We start from the raw sequence: 25260 nt of genomic DNA, 5'->3' as shown, positions 1-25260 counted from the left end.
AGAAATGAAGAATGAATTTGTTCCTCAGGAAAAATAATTTTATTTTACAATTTTTCTTCTAAAATATACTCATTAAAAATAGTAAAAACTGGAAATATTCTTATGAATACCGTAGAAATTCTTTTTCACATATCAATTCTACAGTTGTGTCAAAAAACCATACATTTCTACAGATGCTTACACAGTTGCTTCTGATAAAGAAAAAAGTCAGCGAATATTTAAATATCCGTGCAAAAAAAATAGGCCATCCCATAACCTGGTTGTATTAGACTTTGAGTGTAAAATGGCCCAGAGTAGCTCACTTATAACTGAGGTGTAATAAATTCTTGCTTATTAACAAATTGTGTGAATCATCCTTTGCTCACACTAATGCTTACAATCAATAAATTGCTGGTACCTAAGTCATCATTTATGTTGTCTGTAGTGCTGAACATAACCGCAAATAAATTGGAGAAATATTGGAAAATACTGATTAAATATTATGATTAAACCATATGCAGCATTCCAGAAGAACAGTCATGCAATCTTTTGCGGCAAGAACTAAAATGTCTCATGTAGAATCTTGAAGACTAATGAATCTGTTGTACCATGATCTGGCATACCCTCTGTCTGCAGATGATATGTGAGGTACTTCACCAGTTTTTTATAAACTGCCCATCCATCCCGACCTCAGTGGGACACTCACGCTTTTGAGGACATTGTTCTGCATCCTTAAAAGTCCTGCTTCCTCAGCCTGGATTCAAGCCGTGGGCTAGCGGTAGCACTGGGGTGGCTGGAGGAGGAGGAGGCGGCGGGAGCAGTGGCGGTGGGAGCAGCAGCAGCAGTGACGAGCATTCAGCCAAGGCCAGGTCAGGCCGCCAAGGGGGCGGGGATGGCGGGGGGCAGGAGGAATGAAGGAGCTCCCTCCCCGGACCAGGAAATAGTTGAAGGGCTGATCGTGGGATGTAAGGGGAGCCTGGCTTGCAGCTTTGCCTCGGCTCCTTTGCAAGGCCACCACCTTCTCCGGGCCTGGAGGAAAGGGGGGTGCATTGGTAGGGGCAACCCCCTTGCAGAGAAGAATGCTGAGGGGCATCCTTTTTGCCCAGTCGGAGGGAGGGAGGGCTGCCTCCGCCACTCCAATCAAAAGGAGGGAGGGCTGCTGCTGCCACCCCAGTCAGAGGGAGGGAGGGAAGGCCACTGCTGCCACAGTTGGAGGGAGGGAGGGATGCCACCCCGGTGTCCCGCTATACCTCTGTCAAGATCTGGTCACCTTAGTTTTGTACTGTAGAAATTTAGTAAATAGCTGCTATTCCCTGCTAGCCAGCTACAAGTATTTTTTTCAATTGCTCTCAGTTCTGTTCCACTATCTGGCATGTTTATGAAGTTGGATAGAGAAAGTATCTGAACAATATTCCACAGATTAGAAAATGGCTATTTAAAATTACATGATTAACACTGATCCATTACAAACATTATGGTAGTCATATAATTGAAAGAAAATATAGGCACATTAAGGCACATTAATTTATTGAAAATGTTTTAATTATGGCTTTTTCCAGATTATTTGGAGTATGATAATCTTTGGGACAGATGCATAGATCTTTCATGAAATCTGCACTTCCTATTTCTCTGTGGGGTAGCATGTTAACTGATCACTAGTAGAACATACTTGGAAGATGGCACGTCAAAATTTGCTGTTATTTAGCTGAGTGGCAACAAAATTCAACTACTAAAATGTGATTAATATGATCACAGCAATGCTGTTGTTCCTTATCGGTGATAGCAATATTGTACATTATCTGTCATTTGTAGAATATGCTGATCACTGGAGTGTTTTCTTTGGGTTGTAGCTTTTCTTTTTCTCTGGCGATTTTTAGCTTTGCTACGGAATGTGTGGTCAAATAAGGTTGTAAAATAGCTACTGAGATTTCAAGGGCTGTTTAAACATATGGTATGTCTTTTCTTCTCTTCCCCCCATTATCTCTGCAGGCAGAACTTCAGATGAACACAATAACTAAATATTTATTTTATGGCTAAGCATCAGGCATCTCAGCCATATCCTGTCCTATTCAAAAGTCCCAAATTGCATTGTTCTCTTCTGTTACTGTATAATGTAGTTTAGTTACTAGCTTTAAACACTGGCCATGAGGCATGAGGGTGCCATTTTAATATGATGAGTCAAAGACCCTCTGGCATATATTTTCAGTATGAGATATAGAAAGCTAGCAGTGCAATTATAAGCAGAGCTATACTTCAGAATGAGCGTGAATGAGCAGAATTTCACAAATGAAAGTTCATGATAAATTTTGGCTGGTTTGTGGTTCATGAAATGATGTTTGTGGCAAGTCAACTAACACAAACATCCCACAAACATTCCACATGGTTCATGCACTTCCAGATAGACCATCTCTGCTCAATCAAAATGTTTACCAATTTTCAAAGCAACAAGGGGAGAACTTGGGGGGGGGCATGTAGAGGAGCATCAGGGGGTGAGTTTGATGTATCTAGGTTGCACAAGGCCCATTCAGAACTGGTGTCTTCATTTTCTCCAAAAGTACTTGGGGAGCACCTTCTGGGGGGGGGGAGCTGTAACTCGGGTATCATAAATCCAACCCTCATCAAAATTGGAGGGCCAGTAGAAGAGAGTCAGTAAGAGATCTCCTGTGAGTTTAGTGTCTCTAGCATGCTGGAGTTACAAACCTTACAAACTGGACTGGCTTATTTAGTTCCTAAAAGTTCATGATGGTTCATGGCTTGTGAACCAGATAAGCAATGAACCCAACCACATTTTATTGGTTTATGCCCATTACTACTTACACACTTGTAAGTCCATTGAAGTTATTGGAATCTGAAGGTTATAAGTTTGCTTAGGATGGCACTCTGAATATAAATGGTGGATTAGCTAGGAGCAAGCCTGTACAACAGTACATAATAGCTCATCAGATGTGGAAATGTAGATTTTCAGTGAAGCATTCATATCCTTTTTTAAAAAATGGAAACAGTGTATGCAGGGGCTTTCAGAGCTAGTATTTGCCAGACCTTCCAGTATGTTGTTCTGTCTTTCTTGATGCCTTCCTTCCCTGCCATTTGCCAATTAATGCTGCTTACAGAAGCATCATTTGCTACAGTCACTGTGCAATTACTGTGCCTTTGGGTACATGAAAGCACATCCTTACCCATTGTTCCTCTTAATATTTGTGAAACAGCCCTGGGGTGGAGAGTGTCCTGGCTGTCCGAGGTGGAATAAGGCCAATCGGGGTGCAGCCAGCAAAACTGATCGCACCCTGATTGGCCCTGCACCTACAGCTCCTCCCTCCCTCCCTGGACGCTAGCTACTTTGCTCTTAGATGCTGAAGGAGCCAGCATGTGTGTGAGAGAGACACAGACACAGAGAGCCCTGCCAAACCGCAAAACAGCCCTGATTACCTGCTATGGCTCCTGCTGCGAGTGAGAGAGAGACAGAGAGAGCCACCTCAAACCAGCCCTCATTCCCTGCTACAAACAGCCCTGATTACCTGCTATGGCTCCTGCTGCAACAGAGAGAGAGAGGGAGAGGGAGAGAGAGAGAGAGAGAGAGAGAGAGAGAGCTGTGCCTGCCGGTGTTCCCAGCATCCTAGCACCCATTGCATTCCTGGTTGCAATGGGCTTTCTTGCTAGTACCTTGAATAAAATTTTGTTGGTCTTAAAGGTACCACTGGACTCAAACTTTGTTTGGGCATTTCCAATGAGGGGATAGGTAGCTGGTTCAACCAAAGCTACATTGCCATTAAGGAGAAAAGGCAGAATTGTGTTGTACCAGGCATCATTCTCTTTGGTTTTGTTTTCAATAGCCAGTAGACTTTTACATCTAAAATTGGGGGGGGGGGGCTTTTCAAAACTTCGGCCTGCTTATTCATTCTGATGCCATAACTTCAGAACAGTAGTGGACGCTATTAAGAGAATTCGTTGTTTTTTTAAAATACTGAACAATTTGTATAGGGAACAGTTTTTTTGCTGTGCCTGTCTGTGACTTTGTATGCATCATTACATTTCCAAGGTTATCGCAAAATAGAAGATTTTAGTTGCACATTTTAGAAGAGAATTACTTATTCTTTAAGAAGGTATGCATAATACCTACACACATTCCTGTTATTCATGAAACATTCTATATCATTCATGGAATATTCCTTTTTCTATCATGCAAAGATGTTCTTGGGTATTAGGAAGAAGGGATAGTCATGTGATTGTGCATTACCTTCCTATCAGTCTTCATAAATGCCTCATTTAAAACAATTAGAGTTGGCAGTAATTAAAATTATGTTATCTGCCTCCCAAGCAGCTTTGTGAAGCAGCCATTTAAGTGCTAACAGCAAGGATATTGCAAGGCAGGAGGAGCATTTTCCGGCACACAAGGAACATGTGTAATCCCAGTGTTTGGAATAAACGGGGCCACAGCTTTATTAAATAACTACATGAGAGTCAGCACACTGAACGTGGGGAACGGATCAAAACGTCCCTCCCCTGCTGCAGCCAGCAGAGTTTGCTGTGTGCACAGCTAAGGATGTTTTTACATCAATAATTCATGGAGGAATGGGGTAATCACAGAGAAAAATCCTTCCCGTTCTCCAGTCATGTCTTCTTGATCCACCCCCCCTTTTTTTTTCACACTGGCCTTACTCAGAAGGTGAAAAACCATATTTAAAACCACAAGAATATTAAATATAATTTTTGTTTTATTTTAAATATTGCTTTTTATCTTTTTGGATAATATTTTATTAAATTCCTCTCTTCTTTTATAATTTAAAAAATAAGATATGATTGTTAAAACTGTAATATTTAAAAACCACAAAATATGATCTGATGTGTATAGAGGCACTTGACATTTGTCACTTCCCCCCCCCCCTTTATTTATTTTATTCATAGTTATATTTGTTTACTGCCCCTCCCAGCTAGCTGGCTGGGGGCAGTTTACATCAATATAAAACCAGGTTGAAAATAGCAATAACAAACCAACTACTTTATGACTCTTTCATCTTATAAATGTGACAATCATTATTTGCCCTGAAGGGTTTGTTGATGAAATATGTCTAGACTGCTGATTTACATTGACTTGTATGAATAATTTAAAAAAACTGTATGTTTTAATCTCATGAACCATTTATCCCTTAGTATAATTGTGTATATATATTTAAATTCTAAATATGACTATTAAAATGTTACAGCAAGCATTATGCACACTTAGGAAATTCTTTCTTCCATCACTGTAAATATGGCAGACTGCTTATGCTCAGACCTACTTTAAAATTATTTTAAAGTAGCAAAATACTGTCTTGGATCACATGGGCAATCTCTGTTGAGGGAAGGGTTTTCCATTGGCAGAATGAGATGTTCTCCCCTCCCCTAACCCTACACCCAAAATTGTGTCCCAAATGGTACTTCTGGACAGGAGGGACCTCCAGAAGCAGCATGGGGAGAATCGGGGGTTCGCTAAACGACAAGGACATTCTTCTAAAATGTAAATGGTGCACTGTATGTAGTCTGTTCCTATATAGAGGAAGAATGATAACAGCCTTGTGTTGGTTTGTGAGGCCATAAATAAAGCTTCACTGAAGGCAAACTTTGGAGTGTTTTATCCCAGCTCGGATTTACCAACCTCTAAAAGTGATGCTTAATGTTTGTATCCAAGTTCTCAGATATGCTTGGCATCTTTGTTGAAATGAAAACAACTCTTTTTTTATTAACAGGATATTTCTTTAATGATCATTTCCTTATCAAACATCATAGTTTAAAATGTTAAAATGTGTATGTATACCCACACACCATATGATTTTATGCTCTCTCCTATCTTATGCTTACACAATGTGTTATTGAAGGATATATGTACATGAAGTGTGACAGCATTTTTATGAAAGCTCATTGATTCCCTCCAGTTTTTAAGGCACCCAGGGGAGAAACGACAGCATATGAAGAATTCACAAATATTTTTTCTCCTTTTGTGGAAAATCTTCAACCTGTGCAAAAAACACCCCCTGACTGATCTTTGTGTTTGTCTCAGACTCTCACATGCAATACAAACTACCATTTATTATAATAATAACAACTGTGTATTTCCCTAAATAGAATTTTTATCGATGTAGGAAAACCGAGAAATATAGAGCAGAACTTAAGGTTACCTAGCTCAGGGGTTCTTGAACTGTCAGTCAAGATGCCCTCGCAAGCGGGACACAAAGCAGAGATAGAGGAGATGGGATGATAGAGCAGGGATACAGTAGCAAAGAAAGGCTGTAGGAGGCTTGATGGAGTTTTATCTGGATAATGTATGAAATTGGCTTGCAGTACAACTATATATATGCATACTATTTTTTAAACAGATACACCAACTTTTTCAATGTTATGTGAGATTTTTGTGTTTTATGTTTGGGAGGGGGCAAATATGCAGTTAATTCACAAGTAACTACTGAAATTTGAGAACCACTGGGCTAATATAGTGCTATGACTACAGTGTAGCATTAACAGTTCTGGTTAATACTTTGTCTCATTGTAAATTCCTACACTGTAAATAGCTACACTAGAATATATTCTTATGCTCCTGTCATTCTACACTAGAATTCAGATTCTACAATGGATTTTCTCCCCTCTCATGCATCAGCTGTCTTTCCAGTTTCAGTCTCTTGATCGATGTGGTATCATTATCCTAACTTCTTTTTAAAAGGTCAATTAATTATCTATGATAGTGGCTTGTAACTAAACTTAGTATTTAAGACAATTAATCTGAGCAACGTGTTTAATCTTTTCAATGCTTACATGCTTAATAGGAATAATATTCTCTTAGCAGATGCTGTTAAAATGACATTACTGCTATATGAGCGTAAATGTAAATACACTAGGATAGAAATAAATATAACTTCCATTACCAGTTTCAAAATAAATTACCATTTGGAAGGTTTTTGTTTGGGGCTATAGCTGAGCTTAACTAGTCGTTTTCTTTGTATTGTAGAAAAGCAACTGCATTATTTGTGTCTGCTTTCCACTGCCTTGTGGTCATGAGAAGAAAGTGTACAAGGGCCCACAAAAGCCTGGTTCTGAAGGCTACATCTAAGCAATCTGGTAGCTTGGTCACATGTGGTTGCTCTTTTCCAGGTGGGGCCTGGGGATTTCCCAGAATTACAGTTGATTTCCAAACAACAAAGATCAATTCCCCTGGGGAAAATGGCAGCTTCAGAGGGCAGGCTGAATCCCTGCTGAGCTCCCTCTGCTCCCCAAATTTCACTTTTCCTGGTCTCCTTTCCCCAAATCTCTGGGGATTTTCCAAGCACTAGCTCCAAGTTGAAATCCAGATCAGGTTTATGGTTTTAGTATTTACCTTTAAGGCCATCTGCAGTCTGGGCCCAATGTATGTTTCTATGAACACCAAGGAGTACTCAAATCTTCAAATACCAACTAGTTGTGGTCCCTTGCCCCAAGGAAGTACATTATCAAATTAATAATGACAATAATCTGGTATTAGACACCCTAAGGCCACCAGGCACAGGGGCAAGGTTATTAAGCTCCCGGTGAAGTCTGGAGATTCTTTGAAATAAGAACATTCCTCCAGACTAAGAGATTGATTCGCTTAGAGAAAATGGCTGTTTTGAAGGGTGGACTTATACCCTGATGAGGCCCCTCCCCTCCCGAAACCCTGCCTTCCCCAAGTTGTACCCCCACATCTCCAGGAATTTCCCAACCCTGAGTTGGGAGCTCTACATGGGAGGACTTAGAAAGAAATATGAACTCCCTCCCCCCAAATTGTGAAGTTCAAAAATTATAACTGATACACAAAACGTGACAACCATTTGAAAAGTAAAGTGAGTTATCAAAGCTCCTTTAGAACTAGGGATGCCAGTCCCCAATGTGACCTGGAAACCCCCCAGTTTTACAACTCATCTCCAGGTGACTCAGATCAATTCCCCTTGAAAAAAATGGCTGCTTTGGAGGGTGGACTCCATAGCATTATAATCCATTGTGGTCTCTACCTGCCCCAAATCCACTCCACTCATGGGTCTCCAGCCATTTTCCAACCCAGAACCGGCAACCCTATTTAAAACTTCAGACCATGAACAAGCATACCCAGATTTCTTCTCTGCCAAAGATACTTCTTCACTGGTACGCTTTAAAGAGTATTCACAATATTTCAAAGATGAAGGAAATTATTCTAGATTAAAATATGAGAACCTAAGTGTGAAGTTGTCGGTGTTACAAGGACAATGATGCACATATAAGGAAACTGCAAAAGTCTGTTAAAGCAGCATGTACTCCATGTGCAAAGTACCAACACATGTCGTTGTACAGTTCCAAATTTACCTTTGAAAACTACATGGGGCACCATTTAGGAAATCTCACAATCCTTTATCTTTAGTGTCCCAAGTCAACAATAGTCCTTACACTTTTTAGTATGCCTTTCCTCCAGACAATATGATTAGTAACAAATCTGTCTTAGTAACATATCTGACTCAGGCTCTGTCCTGCCCACGTGTACTATGGATAGAGCTTGTAAAGATATGAGACTGCCTGGGCTTTAGCTCACTTAAATCAAGAATATTCCTGAATTTATACTCAGTAAATACACAGTTCTTTTGCTGTAAAGGTGATCACATGCACTGCTTTGTAATGAGTCAGGCCATTGGTCTGTCAGCAGGGCCGGATTTTCCTATAGCCTTACTAGGCTTCAGCCTAGGGCCTCAAGATCAAATTGTTAGCAAAATTAAAATTGCACTATTACACCAATCACAACATGTTTCATTTAACCGATTGATATATATATCACAGTAATGATGTATTTTATTATCTCTCATGTAATTTACAAACCTAAAAATGGGAGGTGAAAGGGCCACATAAGTGGAATAGCCTACGGCCTTTTTTCATGTAAATCCGGCCCTGTCTGTCAGTATCATTACTGTCTACTTCCATTACCAGCCATTACAGATTTTTCATGTTCACCTTCTTCCTGACTCTTTGAACTGGATGTGCCATGGATTGAACCTGGGACTTCCTGCATGCAAAGCACATGCTGTGCCACTGACCCATGCTCTGATTCCAGATCAGTATTGCAGTCTTCTCTTTCAGCGGTCAAGACATGGTATAAAAATACATAGCAGTGAAACACTTGACTTTCATGCCACTTGCTTAACTCTGCATTGGAATATGAGTGCTTGAATCTAAATGTAACAAACAGCTCCTCTCTGTTTGGAACTGTAATATTTTAAAAACTTTATTGTGCATTCCATCACAGTTTTAAAATATGGAGTTAAGATGTTCAGCCAACTGCATGTCAGAGAACACTTATTGTTTCATATATATCACATGGAATGCATGCAGATTGTTTCTGTTGTGTACAGTGAGCCTCTGGAATTAATTAAGAGTCTATGTGGTATTGTTTTGTGCCTTCATTAACATAGCTCTTCTGTCTTCCTTGTTTTAATAAACTTTAGAAAATTAAATTTAGGAATGGGAATCTTGATATTTGATCCCAGGTTTGCTTTATAGCTCCTTACCATAGCAATAGTTGTCTGCTGAAAGGTGTATTTTAAAGGCTATTTTGAAAAGAGAAAATAAAGATCTTTAAACAGTTTGCTCTGAAATATCTAAATGGTTGAAATTGTTAGTAGACTAAGGTAAGAAATAACCTCATACTGACTGACAGTTGCATACCTAGCCTATTTGGTGCCTGAAGGAGGCAGGGACTTGGTTACACAGTGGTGGGTGGGTAGCACTTTCCAAATGTGGGGTGGGAGTGCCTCAAGCTGGAATCAGCATATATCAACATCACCACAAATTAGTCCCCATACCATCTTGACCAGTAGTGGGCCAAGTCCCCCCCACCCCCAGCAACACCTTCATTCACCTACACTGACTCCACCCCCCTTCTTGCTTTTGGCTCCCTTTGCCTCCAGAAGAATCCACTGGAAGCCAAATAAAGTGGGGGATTCCACCTCCTTTTCTCTGCCAGTTTGAGGAAACCACTGAAATCAATAGTACCTACTGGATTTTACAAAGATGTGTAGTTTTTATTTTCTGCTGAAAAGGATCAGGTTAAAAGACTGTTTTTTTCCCCCGTTAAGAAAATTGTTTGTTCCCTGTGACCTCTCAGACAAAATAGTGTCAGTCATGACAGCAAAAAAAATATTTTTTAAAAATTCCAATCAGTTCTGATGTGAGTTGCTCATGTTTCTTACAACCAGTTTCTAAATATACCAGGAACAGAACAATTAATCACAACTGGTATCTCGAGGGAAAAATCCTGAATTTACAGATTGTAGAGACAACAATGACAAAGTACTCATAAGAAAACTATATTGGAAAATATTGCACAAATCTTACCTCTGATACTTTAAATCCATGCTTTGCCTCCCAATCCATCCTCACAGATATGTGTGTGAGTGCATGTATTTCTTTTTTTTGCAACTGAACTACTGTAAGGAAGAACAGATAAATCATCCTAAATCTCAGATCTGCAAATTACAGGCATAATCCTACAGAGCATTGCTATAGTACGAAGTTCTCTTTTGCACTGTAAAATGGATATTTGGCATATAGAATTGCTTTGGTTCATAAGTGTTTTTCAAGCACTTGTTCTTTAAAGTTACTGTAAATCAACCTTGGTTTCTTTCCCATAAATTCTTATTGTATGCCACAAAAATATTGTGGGCAGCTAAAGCTGACACTCAATATAAATGTGAAATTGAATGTAAACAGAAGGAAATATAAAATGTTTAAAGTCTCCCCACCCCAACTACTGTATCTAAATTATCACAACCCCACATTACCTTTGCCTTTACCTTTTCATTCTGTTGGTTTGCTGTGTTTAGCATTCTGCTTTCTTTTAAATTCATTTTAATGTGAAGGATTTCTAAAATTAATTTCAAAATTAGAACTCAAAGTGTTTACTGCAGCTTTTAGTTCTTTCATTTGTATTTTTTCTTGTCTACATAAAACAATAAAAGCAAGTATGCACGTGCATCAAGATTCTTTTTCTTTGTCCTGAATCCTGTGATGCTTAGGAAAAAGGCAAGTATATACATATTTTAAATGAATTTCAATGCATAGTTGTTTTACTAATGTATACATGTACTTCTGAACATCAGTGGTGCACACAAAAGTTACTTCTTGATACATTTGTACATACAACTTTGTAATGATTTGCCAATGTGCCTATGCATATTGCTGTTCATGCTCCAATTCTAAAGCTGTACACAAACTTTACCAGTTTTTTGGGGGGGAGTGCGTTCTTAATAGAATGGTTACACTTTGAAAACAAGAAAAAGTAAATTGGGGGCTGTGTTCAGATGTCATGTGAACACATGGAGAGAGGTGGCTTAGAAATATAATATAAATGTGAGTGAAAGTGGAACTAAAGAATTTGTGGTTCAGTTCTCTCAGATACAGGCTTTAAATTTTTTAAGTTGATTTCTTAAATGCAGATGCCATTTGTACATGTTGCATCAATGTTTAGGTTGACTTTTCATAAGTAATTGCTCACAAAAATCAAACCTTATTTTATGACACTAACTAGTGGGATCCTATGGCTTAAATGGCAGCACCCACCTCTACTGGAAGATGTGCCTGCCAATACCAGATGTTCTTCTGTCACCCAAAAGAAAGCACCACTATTAGCAAAACAGAAGTACAAGATCAAGCCAATTGTAATGAAAAGCAATAATGGTAAAAATTGACCAAAAGTACAAATATAAAGCCACTAGCAGGAGAACATAAATAAAATGTGATATATGTGTAATTGCACAAGATTTACATAATTATACAAGAATAGCATAATTACTAATTAAATAAGAATAACACCATATCAAATGTAATGAATCTCCCTTAGAATAGAATTCCATGTTACAGAATCCACCACGGTTTAGGACAACCTCATTACAGATGGATGAAGCAATTGCATCAATAGTTATCCATAATACAATAATTTGTGGGAGAAGTAATATCATATGTGAAAAACCATACCCTAAAGTATCAGAACCCAGGCCACTTAGGATTTTATTGGTCCAAGCCATTTGAACCTAGTCTGGAAACAAGTTGGTGGCCAATGCAATTCTAACATGTTGCCTCCTTCTCTGACTAAAACATGGGTCCTATACTCTTAATTTGAAGAAGTTAACAAACTGTATTCAAAGGCAACTATATTCCTAGCTTACAGCTGCATTCCCAGCAGGAAGTATACAACTCATCTCACTGCCCAGTGTTTGGAATTTCAAGTGTGCAATAGATGGGTTCAAGAAGATATTGCCGAATTATCCATTCATATATCCATAATTCAGATTAAGTTTCAAATATTTTTAAAGTCTCATTTCATTTTTTCTTTGGTTATCTGAAATAAAAATCAACACAAAAATTAAGAATATATGTAGAATTAAAGTTGAATGTTGAAGATCCACTTCTCCCCAATCTTGCTTTCAAAATGTTGGTGGCCATTCCAGAATCAACTAAACTTCTATATGTTTACAAATTATGCTTATATGAATTGGGCTTTAGGGGCAAGCAAGCTCTAAGACATAAGGAAGGGCAAGCTCATGTTTATCCTAGCCAGCACATATTTGGAAACTGTCAGAAATGCAGGCCAGCATCTGATAACAACATTATTAATAACTTGGGTAAATGCAGATGACAATTGTAAATAAATGTAGTTCTTCTTAATTCTGTATTGACAGTGTTTCACAGCCCATAAAGCTGTGAAACCTATGATGCAGTGTGAGCAAAAAAATGCAGGCCAGAAAACGTATGGGTATATCTATTTTTAACTGAAGCACAAAACAGTATTCAAGGCACAGAAATATGAACATAGTGGGAGGAAATTCAAATTGATAGGCATCTTTTATAGAACAATCCATTGCCCTGGGCCAGGAGTATGGAATTCTTCCGATGTGTTTTGCCCAGGTTTATTAGAATCTTTAGGTATGAATCTACTAAAGGGAAATAGAGTATGCACTTCATAAATTCTGTATGGAGTATGTTCCATAAATTTCCCTTTCTTGAGAACCAGTATGTGGCTGTTAATGTGTCTTCTTGATGTCTATGTTCTGTTGGGTTTTTTAATGGAACCATTTGCCACTGGTATCTAAACACTGCTAAGGGCATTAAGAACAAGATTTTTTTCCCTATGGTTTGAAACTGATTGCATCTGAAGAAATTAGCAAAGCTCAGATGGGAATAATTATTGAACCTACTAGTTACTGCTCAACTGTGTTGTTTAAGTAGGCATCAAATACTATGGCATTTTTTCTATAATTCATATTATGAAATGTAATAATTGTCTTTTAGGTAATAATATGTATAGTGTGTTATTGTACAGCCTAATTCCTGTCATATTTATTTGATTTATATGCCATGGAATGCCCAGATAATGATATCTACAATGGAAATACTATCAGTATGTACTCTTAAGGCATCATCTAGCCACAGTTAAGCACAATATAAGCACTCCTAAGTTCCATTGATTCCAGTGAGTAAATAATTTCCTCCCCATCTTTCTCACTGAATTCAATGAGACCTATCAGAGTAACTTTTGCTGGAACATGCCCTTACTTAGGTATTATTGGACAATTTGTTCAGAATATGTTATAAATGGCTCATAATTCACGTTGTTTGCAATCCCACTTTTATTAAAAATAAGATCCCACATTTAGAATGCCATTTGGTTTACTCAAGTCACATTTTATATACATGAGCAAAAGTATGCTGCTCATACTTGTGTTTAAATGTCCATACCCAATCATAAGTTAGACTAATTGAGCAGAATGGGCTTTTATAGTAATGGGTAATTTACAGATTAGCAAAGGATCACTTGAAAAGATGCAGGTAATTCCACACTGAATTATATTTGTGTACAGAAAGATGGAACTACTAAATTCAAGTGCAATACCATATCGGTAAGGGAAATGATCCCCTTTCTCTAGCACTATAGCACGTTAACCAATTGCATGGTGCTGGGTATATTTAGCAGGCCAACTCTCTTATTAATGTACCCCCATGTTTATGCAAAATATTAAACTAATTGGAAATATTTTTCTTATTACTTTATCCTTTTTTTGTTTACCTTGGTGATTTTTTAAATTAATAAAGCAGCTAAACTAGCATTAACATTTCACATCAATTATATAATGATGGCTTGTTCTATTCTGTTCTTGTTTTTCCCAGCTTCCTCAGGCTCAAAAGGTAAACTATTTTCAATCAATACTTATTCAAAGAAATCACCAGCTCTTCATGTTTCAACAGTGTCATGAATCTAGTACAATGGTGATCAGTGAAATGCTTTACAATGTCACAGCTGTAATAAACTGTGGAGCATGACATTGCTTAAATCAAAGGCAGACATTGTAAGTGGTAAAGCAACCCAGTGTGTGTTACAATTCAGATACAACGTGAGAGCTATTTGAATAAAATGAAGAAGTGGCTTCCTGGTTCATACAAGAAAGGAACCATTTTGTTATCACTGTGAAAATAATAGACAGCCATCAAATGGACATAACAGTGACAAACCCATACATAAACCTTTGCACACCCTACCAGAGGAATAACAGAACTCATGGTATGACTATATTCTTTCACTGGTCCCTGTTGTATTGTCTTGTCAAAAACCTCTCAATACATCTGACATACAGTTTGTCCAGGTTTCCATGCAATGTGCCGTTGTGGTTGTAGTACAGCTTCTGCTTTGATATGGTATGATCCAGAGCTACCATTGCATTTCATGATCACAATGATAATTGTGGCCACATATCACTTGATGCTGTTGCATCATTCTTGTAAAATTCACAAATATAATTTTGAAACACAACAGCTGCAACATTTTAGAATGCCATTTTACAATTAGGTAGAGTTTTATAGCTTCCAAGAGTTTCTGTGTGGTTAGAGAAAATGACTGTTTTTTGTCACACATCTATGTTATTGCACTCATCCCTTGATTAGCAGTTTCAAACTGGAAAGTCATGTCGATCATAGACTGAGAGCCCTCGGTGTATGTGCACAACTGCAAAATCCTTGCTTTTTAAAAATCTGTGTGGAGAACCCATCTACATATTAATTTATCACATGGTGAGGGAGAGAGGGAATGTGGGTGCAGGCCTTACCCCCTACCCCCCACTTTCATCACTGAGTCATCTGCAGGATATGAACGGATGGAGAAAGTACCTGCATGCAGCCCCCCCCCCCAATCAGCAACATTGGGAAAGCAACATGGTTGATCACAGGGAGGAGGCACGTGTATGAGCACTTCCTCTGCACATTGGCACTGTGCAGATGGCTCAGCAGTTATTCAGAGGTGGGGGGTCACCATACTTGGCTCGTTCTTCCTCTCCGTGTGTTGAGTCAATATATGGACAGGTTGGCTGCATGGGGCTTTGGAAAAACAGTTTCCTTCTATATATGTATAATCTTATTTTTAGGTTCAGGCAGATTAAAGGCGATTTCTGGGGAGAAATCCAAAACAGAAATTCTGCATATGTAGGTTTTATTAATAAGGGCAAAACAAGACTTGATACAAGAGACACATGAAGTATTTTCTCTTCAGTGCTCCTCTCAAAAAACTCCAAATTTGGTAAGAAGAGCGACATGATAATAGGGTGACATTTAGTTATATCTCTGGACCCATATTTTACATGAACTGAAAACAATCAAAATTGTATCTCTTATGTTCTATGTCGTTTGCTGTCACTGCACAAATTAAAAAAAGGAATCGTAGACCAGTTCTGCTTGGGGAAGTGATTGAGTAAGATCTTATGTAACATCTCCTCTTGTCCTCATTTGATCATATGAAACATAACATACACACTTGAGATCTTGTGCCTCCCGTATTGCCTCATGTGAGGGGCCATTTTTGAGAAAGGAAAAGCTGCTTAATTCACATCCTGAGACCCCAAGACTTGGTTGCACAAGATATTGTCCAAGTGGGAACACAAATGGAGATACAATAAGTAAGACCCTGTAAGCAGCTGCTGTGCTCGTTTTCTTAGATTTCTGCTTGCTTAAGCAGAAATTTTATGATGTGTCCAACCCATGGTTTGTAACACAGAAATATGCAAGCCTTGAGACCATCCTTTCCTACAAGGACAAGAAAGAGAGTCAGTATGGTGTAGAGACTGAAATGAAGAAGTTGTAGTTCCATGTCCCCACTAACCATGAAGCTTAATGGGTGAATTTAGCCCAACCATTCTCATTCATCCTTATTGTGGTAATAAAATTGATTACTGGGAACAGTGTATACTCCTATGGGCTTCTTGAAGGAAGTGTGGGATATAAAGTAATATATCTACAGACAGAACATTTATCATAGAGAACACAGCGGCTTTATACATGGAAATTATGTCTAACAGTCGCTAAGTGTGTGATCTAAAAACCTGTGAATAACATTAAGGCCAAGGACTCAGCCCCCACCCCCCACCCCCCACACCCAATATAAACAACCTGGACTGGAAAAATTGAAGTAATACTTTAAGCCTAGATATAGTCCCTTTTCCAAATCAGAAGGTAACTACAGTTGGCTTCTCCTGCCATTATTATGGAAGGGCCTCCAGTCCAGAGTGTGAGATGAAGGCTCTCACTCCCATGTAGCCTTGAGATCCAGCATTATTTTTTTTCTCCTATATTACATGACAAGTAAGCAGTTACAGTTGTTGGGCAACTATTGCTGCAGTATGTACTTGTTCTTTTGCCTCGACTTGGAACAGCCTTCAGAAGCCCAGGTTCTCTTGTGATATTAAAAAAAATCGTCTAAGGGTTTCCACATTGTAGTAATAATTCTTTCCTCATTGGTCAAGTTCCTTTTCTCATTCCTGTTCCAGTCTGTAGGAGAGTGTCCCGATTGTCTGCTAGTTATTGTTGCAAATCCTTCATATTTTGCTTTCAGCACACTTTTGATTTAAAATGTAATATTGTTGTTCTCAGGCTTAGCTCCAGCCTCATTTATGCTTAGCAGATGCTGGACACTGTAATGGCATTTTTTGGTGCTCCCAGCTTAATTTTATGTTCAATTCTCAAGGCATTGATAGCATCTTCCTGGGTCAGTACAATGTGCAACAAATGTTTATAGGTCATTATAAGTTGCTGCCTGTACTGGGGAATACTGTCTCAGTGGAACGCATGGCATACGTGTGCTCGCATTGTGGAAAATTTGGATCATGAAGTCATAGATGTCTGAAAAGAGAAGCATTTTAGACAGCTACAACATCTTCAGATCCATATCAGACAATAAGCTCACATTAGTCATGGTATGAAACTCTGACTGGAAACTGAATGCTGCTGAGAGCCAATTAATTTTACCCAGTTTTGTGTAATATAGAAATGTTGAATTTCCACACACTTTAGCAAAAACTTGTGGTGCGTTGTGAAACTTTCAAATATAGGTATCAGTTTGAAGTTTCTTTGAAGAGGACCACTGTTTGTCTTTAATTATAGTGTACACTGGGGTCCCCGTTGTATTTTTGGAAAGTGGATGGGGCCAGGTGTGATTCCTACATAGCATGGCTTCTGATTGGCCATGGAAGATCCAATTGGCTGTGCAGATTAAAATACGTTTTTTGTGGCAACTGCAACCGCAGTATTGTTTTTATTTCCTCAATCTTCTTACCCAGTGTATCTTTCAAATTATTCACTACACTTGGGACTCCTGTGTATTTATGGCACTGCCTCCCAAAGTGGCCATTTCTTTTTGTTACACACACCACTGTGATCCAAAAGGTGTCCACAAAATCAACAAGTCTAGGGACCCCTGTTATACATCCTGCAACATAAAATGTGCTCTGATGGATTATATTTGATGAAAATGGTGTGTTAACCTGCAAATTTTTTCTAAGTGCTCATTTTGAGAGTCAATCTATAAACACAATCCTTTAAATCTTCAAATGGTTCTAGAAAAATAATGCTGCCATTCAATTCAATTACTTTCATTTTTTCTATTTGCTAGATGTTTGTTAGATTGGGTGTGGCATAGTTATTTTGTGTGTAAATATATAACAGTTTTGATAACATATTTTTCTAGCTACCACTATTTAATAACATTTTTATATTTTTAAAGTAAGCTACTTTCCCAGCATAGGTCCCGATGATTTCATATTCAATAAGAAGCAATGTGCATGTTTTATTCTACACCTTAAAATGTTGTCAAGGTTTACATTTACAGTGATTCTTCTTATGGGGGGCAGTGGGAAATGCAGAATATTCTGATATTTGTCATTGAATTTTAGGGCCAATCATATTCCTTTAGTTAATTAGAGATATCATTCTTCCTTCCATATTTTAATGATTGCAGAAACCATTTGGCATGATCATGCTAAAAGTCTTATGATTTAATAATTTCTGTCATTCATCATTTTATCTTATCTTACAATTAAGAAGATGAAGAAGAAGAGTTGGTTCTTAAATGCCGCTTTTCTCTACCCAAAGGAGGCTCAAAGAAGCCTCCTTCGGGTAGAGGAGGCTCATATTAATATGAGCCTCCTTCTACCTGAAGGAGGCTCATATTAATCCATGTCAATTCTTATTTCCATAATTTACCAGTAAATGCCAGTGTTTATCAGAGTATATTTTTAGTACTCAAAGTATTTATGGCTGTTTGCATCATTCTGTATTGACTACCAAAGTCTTTGCAGCCTTTCTTGTAGCAATGATTGAGCTATTATTGTATCATGTGATGATAAAAGACAAAATACCATAATTAAAGTAACAGATGGAAATGTAATGTTTCTAAATTATGAACACCCTAGATGAAGAAGAAACAGAGAGGATACAATTCACTCACAATTTTTGAGGAAAATAACAGCTTGGGGAAAACTTCCAACCTTTAGCCTTCAATGAGTAATTTTTTTGGTGATCTTATGGTCTCATTATGTGAGCAAGTCACAGAAAATTAAGACCATAAGTCTACATCTCCATATAATTAATTGTACTGCTTGAAATGAGTATAAAAGATTATAGACAATCAGTTTGCATAAAGGTTGTGTGGTGCACTTGATATTGGCGTCATTGTTGATACTGATATGATTTTGACAGCTACTTTTCATAAACAACCCATTTTTCACGAGGCTGCTGCCACTAATGAAATATATGAATAGGGTATGGGTGCTTGAGAGCCTCTTGTGGCGCAGAGTGGTAAGGCAGCCGTCTGAAGCTTTGCCCATGAGGCTGGGAGTTCGATCCCAGCAGCCGGCTCAAGGTTGACTCAGCCTTCCATCCTTCCGAGGTCGGTAAAATGAGTACCCAGCTTGCTGGGGGGTAAATGGTAATGACTGGGGAAGGCACTGGCAAACCACCCCGTATTGAGTCTGCCATGAAAACGCTAGAGGGCGTCACCCCAAGGGTCAGACATGACTCGGTGCTTTACCTTTATGGGTGCTTGATCACCATAGGATAACAGTCAAAAACTGAACTTAACAACAGTATAAATGAATGTTGGGTCCAATCCTGCATTACATTTTCATTAAGACATCTTAATTTTTTCTGATTATTCTGTGCTCCATATATTATGCATTTAGATATTTGCTTCCTCTTCTGTTCTGTCTCTTTAAGAACAAACTATTCCCTTGCAATGGCCCACTGGGGTATTGGTTTACTTGCTTTGTTGAAACAGCAGGCTTCAAGATGTGCTATCCTATTCCTGTTGTGAAGTATTTTATGTTGAACCTGTATGAAGATGGGGGGGGGGGGGACTATATATTAGCCATATTAATGAAAGAGTCCCTGCTTTGAAAAAATATTTTTTCTTCCATGAAAACATTCCATTTCTTTTGCTAGTATTTTTAGAACATGCCTTTGGCAATATCTGTTCCACCAAAGTTCCCAGCAGCTTCCTTTGTCTTTCTCTTTGACCCAAAACACGTTTGAGCAAGGTGTGTTGTCCTTTTATCTTGGCACTATTCTGTTTCAGCAATTGGGGCACATCATTTATCATTCTTTGCTTCATTTACTATTTCATTCTTCAAGGTTTTGAATTACATGGCAAGTGGAAAATTTGCAACTCTGATATTGTCATGGAAATGCATCAGCAGAAATTTTAGCATTTTTATTAAAGTTACTCAAATTGTTAAATTGAACCAAATGGAGTACGAACAAACAGTACAATAACATAGAAGTATTTTGCCTCCCCTCCCTGAGGCAGCCTTTTTTTTACCCCCCCCCCCTTTGGTGTTGTTAAAGGATCACATTTTAAAGTTGTTAAAATCAGCTAAGCTCTGTAACTGAAGCCCCATGCAAATATTCACTAGATACATTGAGAGGGAGCATATATGTTGGCTGGCCCTGCATCTGATGTCTCTACTATGCACTGTCTCCAGTCATGTAATCTGCACACTACACAATTGGGATCACATGACTCATATATGGTTATGAGCCTTATGTAGACATAATATGATCACTACATGGATTTTGGGAATATGAAAGGGGCACAGCCAACTAACAGGACCACACTACCCTGTTTCATAGATCCATACAGGGATATAATTTCCTAATTGCGTTATTTTGGGAACTATGGTTTCATTTTCAGTTTTAAAACAGTTTGAATGTAACATTTGAAACTTCCAGACAGGCTGTTTGAACTAATGGTATCTATTTTAACTTCAGCCTCTCCCTTCCAAATAGATCAGGACTACATCTCATGCTGTATATTCCTTTTCACATTTTGAAAATCCTTGTAAGGCAGAAGTCAGAAAACGGTGGAAGAGATGCAACTTTGCAGGGTCAGAACAGTCTGACAAAGCTCTGATTTATATGTTCCAGTGTTCCTGGAAAATAGCAATTTATGCATTTCATAATTCATGGTTCCAGCATTTCATGACAGGCCAAGTTGGACTCTTTAATTCTTTGACTACTTCTACTATCAAGTACATGCCCTCAGGAAAACCCCATTCTTGTGAAAAAGCTGAGCAAAGCTTTGACTGGCCTCTTTAACTAACCTGGTAGACTTGAATGGCATATGATTACAGGCAAGTCACCTTACAGTTCTCTGTTGCTTATATCCTTCAACTCCCCCTTGGCATACCTTTTTCCTTGGACCTCCTTTCTACTTGGTCACTGCTGCAGATTTCCTTTCATTTTATTATTTCCACCTTCAGATTACATCAAATCTAGACTAATCTCCTAGAGGTTGCTCTGTAATCTTGAGTAAACCTGTTAAATTTGTTCCTTGAGCTTGCTTCAGATGTTTGTGTGTGTGTGTGTGTGTGTGTGTTTTCATGTAACACCTGATAACTCTTTACATTTTCTAACTGCTTTACCCATATAAGCTCAGGATGCAGAATGCAGACAGACAGCCTTGGTATTGACGCTCATGTCACCAAGTTTTCTTGCACTGCTGATAGAGCTTTTCCTCACATGTATTTTACCACCTTCTCCTCTTCTGCTTATCTCATGTGACTCCCATTCTATAAGTTTAAGTAAGGTATGGTTTAAATCAGTGATGTATGAGATCCTGTATCATTGTCCACTTGAGGTTCTGAGACCACTTGAGGTTCTGAGACCAGATGTCAGGACTTGCAATCCTCCCATATCCATCAACTGTGGATAGGGAAATGACAGCAGCTGTTTTTGTCAACTTCCTAATTAGGATTGTCTGTACTATGGAATGAATTTTGGACTGTATATTTCTTTTAGGAAGATATATGGAATGTTGGCAGAGTTTAAATATTCAAAGAGAACAGAGCACCACTCTGCTTAAAAGAATATGAGTTTTATTTCAAAGGGAAAAGCTTTGTAGAAAGAGGGAGATTGTCCTTACTGTCTGTCTAACTGTCTGTTAACTTCATTCTATCCATTGAGTAGGCAAGCAAAAAGGAAATGGGCTCAAAGGGGCAGGAAGTGGCCAAAGAGCCAATCAGAACACTAGAGATGACTATTTGAAGAATATTGGGAAGTTCCTAATCTAACTATGCTAAATATACACATCTTCTCTAATGTCCCATGTTGGATAGTCTTCACATGCTTTTGCATCATGCACACTACAGATCTTGCATATTCCAATATGGAATGCTTTTATTTATTTATTCAAAGCACTGACATTGCAATACTTAGTTTAAAACATTATAATAAAAGAACAACAGAACAGATATAGCCGCTACTGGGGTGGAGTGGGGGTTGCAAACATAATTTTAACAAAAACAGTGCCACCAAAAATTGGGCAAAATGTTAGTGGGCATCTGAAAGATTTCAACTGGCATTCAGAAGTATATTACTTCTGAACACAAAAGTCTCTTTCAGCCATTATGGCTAATAGCTGTAGAAGGGCATTTCTCTCATGATTTTGTCTGATGTCCTTTTAAAGCCATCTAAACTAATGGTCCTCACCAGATGATCCCCTGGACAGAGGCAGTCCTTCAGAGATCCTGGACCTAGGATTCAGGACTTTAAAGATTATCAAGCCTAGTTTTGTGGCCGAACCATTCAAGGCTACAGGGACTTGGCCTGGATCCAGCTGGCAGCAGTGCAAACCCAGGAAATGATGGGTATACTTACCTTGATTCAACAGAATACTTTGAACAAGCCCTTGTCAGGATCAGCACTTTGAATTGTGCCAAAAACCAAACTGGTACCTAGTGTAACCCATTAAGCCACTGTGAGATGTGATCAGTTCTCTGTGGTCTATTTAATAACCTGACTGCTGAAATCTGAACCAGTCTTTATAAGAATCCCGTGTATCAAGCATTCTAACTAGGATCAAAACAAGGATAATAATGGTAAAATCAGATTTGATGATGACTCTCTCCTCTGTGGTCAAGGTCATCTTGGATAGTTTCTGCAGAGAAGAGAAAAGCTGTGGAGATCTGTGTGCTTAGAGCATCTCACCATCCTGTGCTGCTTTTGTCTTTCCACGAGTAAGGAATGAAGATATTTTAATTATGTCTGTGACATAAGAAAGGAAAGTACTAGTTTTAAAATCTGAAATTCTGTTCCTCTGAAAGAGGGTTTTCTTTTTCAAAAACCATTATCTCTTTAAAAGTTTCCATCTGTTGAAATGTGTGTATCATTTACAATTAGGAAATGTAGATGTCTCATGAATGTAAAAATATCCTTTCGTAATAGCACTTAAAATCCAACAGCAATGTGTTTGCCTTTAAAAATCAAAGCAACGGGGGTGGGAGAATCTGGACTCTATTATTGAGTTTAATTTCATTATTCTTGCATTTCAAAGGACAAATGCACACTCTTCCATTTGGAGCTGGAATGCTGAAGATCTTGAAAATAAATTATATATAAAAAAGATTATTACCACTGACAGAAACAAGTGGTACTTAGTTTACATAAGCATCAAGGAAAAACATGGTACACACTTTCTAAAACTCTGAGTTACTACTAGTTCACACAACTTGATTTCCAGACAAATCCTGCAATTTTTATCTGTGTATGGATTGATGTAAAAATACATTTGGATAGCCCACGCGTGCTATTTCCTGATGCTTGCATTAAGAGTTACATTAAAATACTTCTGTCCCTCTGGATTTCAAAATAGGAAACAGTCTCATGAAGTGAAGCAACACCAACATCCCTCACAATAGGATCATGATCCAGATAGCTGCCCTAATCTATGTACATTCCAAGTTGGGCTTTGTTTCTTGAGAAAAAGCTTCTCACCCATGCAACACATCTTATATTTTCAGAATGCAAAATGTTTGAAAGGCAGTTTACACTGCAGCATTGCCAGCTTGCTTTTCAAAGTGTGTATGTGGAGGGGTGGGGTGGGGGGAAGAAGCTCAGGGAGTGCGCAGACCTTTGGGCCAATTGAAAGTTTAAAAAGCTCTTTGGATGTCCTTTTCTCTTGTCAGAAATATATGGCGAATGTACCCTGGGAGCAGTGTGAAATGATGAATGTATCTTGAGAGGAGAGGAGAGGAGAGGGGAGGGGAGGGGAGGGGAGGGGAGGGGAGGGGAGAGGAGAGGAGAGGAGAGGAGAGGAGAGGAGAGGAGAGGAGAGGAGAGGAGAGGAGAGGTGAGGAGAGGAGAGGAGAGGAGAGGAGAGGAGAGGAGAGGAGCATGCTAAACAGGCATTTATTTGCAGTATTTGGTTGGTTTTCCATTAGGGCTACCAGCTACAAGTGAAATATTCTTAGTTGGACCCAAATGAGCACTCTTGATGTTTTACAGAATAATTAAAAGTCAGTGAGATATTATCAAGCTTTCCAAGCAATTCCTGAGGAATAAGACCACCAGTGTCACCTGAGAAATCCCTGAAACCCTTTGGAGTGCTTTGATTTTTCTCCTTATCCTAACACTCCAGAGGACATCGGTAAACAGCATTAAATGCAAGTCTTCTTATTACTACATCCTGGTTAACTAAATCATACACATCTGACAAAATTAATCATACACATCTTATGAGATAATAGTTCAACTCTTGAGAATTACTTTGGTTTAGACATCTAGTGCATTATTGAACTCTCTAATGTCCAAGTCTTATGAGCAACATCCCCATGTGATTTAGTTGAAAGAAAAGGCATTAATGCAGAAAAAAATGAGGTTACTGGATCCCTGCAAAAATCTGCTAAGACAAGGTGCAACTGAAGGAGCAAAGTTTCCTCCCTACTTTGTAACAGGGATATTGCTTCAAATCATAAGCTTTGTTTTCCAACCAAGGGAAATGGGACATAATTCACCCTTCTTTGCATATCTGTTGTCCTCTTAGCTATCTGTGTGCATATAGGTTGGACGCTTGGTAGGCAGGTATCAAAAATTAAGTTTCCTACCTATCTCTATCTGTTCAACTTTCTCCTAAGTGTACTGTGCATGTTGATGAAATATGGAATCCTTATTCTGGAAAACTTTGCTGTCAAAGGAAGTTTACACTTTTCTGCTCCATAGCAATATGACAAAGAGCTGGCCTATTGTCTACCATGTATACAAAAGATAAACTTCTAAGAAGAGAAGAATTAGACCAATGACATAACAATTATGAAGCATGTCTAAAAACTGTTATTGAATTACTCTTTTGGAGAAAACTTGAGTTTAAAGTGTTCCATGATGAATTCTGTTAAGAAATATGATTTGGATTCTGCTCACCCATTTACATGAGCAGAAAACGCCAGACCTTTCTCTTATCTATTAAGTTTGTTGCATCCACTTTATAGTTGTACATTTCTTAAGTAAAATGTTGTGGGGAAATCCTAATAATATGCATTAGGGTTTATGTGCTAAATTCCAAAGGGGTGAGCATGTTAACTTGTTGCTGAAAAAGCAATAGAGAATCTTCTGGCAACATAACAACTAACTGGTTTATTGTAGCATTTGCTTTCATTGATTAGAAACTATTTTGTCAAAATTTTAATCTTCACCTTCTAG

The 25260-nt window shown here is 38.4% G+C and overlaps 1 protein-coding gene across 4 annotated transcripts in view; it reads left to right on the top strand.

Annotated features, from left to right (window-relative positions):
* The window catches only part of CACNA2D3 (calcium voltage-gated channel auxiliary subunit alpha2delta 3), a 774612-nt gene that overhangs the window by 549244 nt on the left and 200108 nt on the right, over window positions 1–25260 (top strand). For 3 of the 4 annotated variants that reach the window (XR_013229020.1, XM_077325514.1, XM_077325516.1), the window contains one exon: window positions 14143–14160. The exons of the other annotated variant lie outside the window; for it this stretch is intronic. Coding sequence is in view for 2 of the 3 variants with exons in the window: in XM_077325514.1 (XP_077181629.1) it covers window positions 14143–14160 (18 nt within the window). In the remaining variant the exon portion in view is untranslated. The remainder of the gene's footprint in view (window positions 1–14142; window positions 14161–25260) is intronic. 4 annotated transcript variants of the gene reach the window in all.

This window comes from Paroedura picta, chromosome 3, assembly GCF_049243985.1.
Source record: "Paroedura picta isolate Pp20150507F chromosome 3, Ppicta_v3.0, whole genome shotgun sequence".
In the NCBI taxonomy this organism is placed as follows: domain Eukaryota; kingdom Metazoa; phylum Chordata; class Lepidosauria; order Squamata; family Gekkonidae; genus Paroedura; species Paroedura picta.
This window is presented reverse-complemented; position numbering and strand designations above follow the sequence as displayed.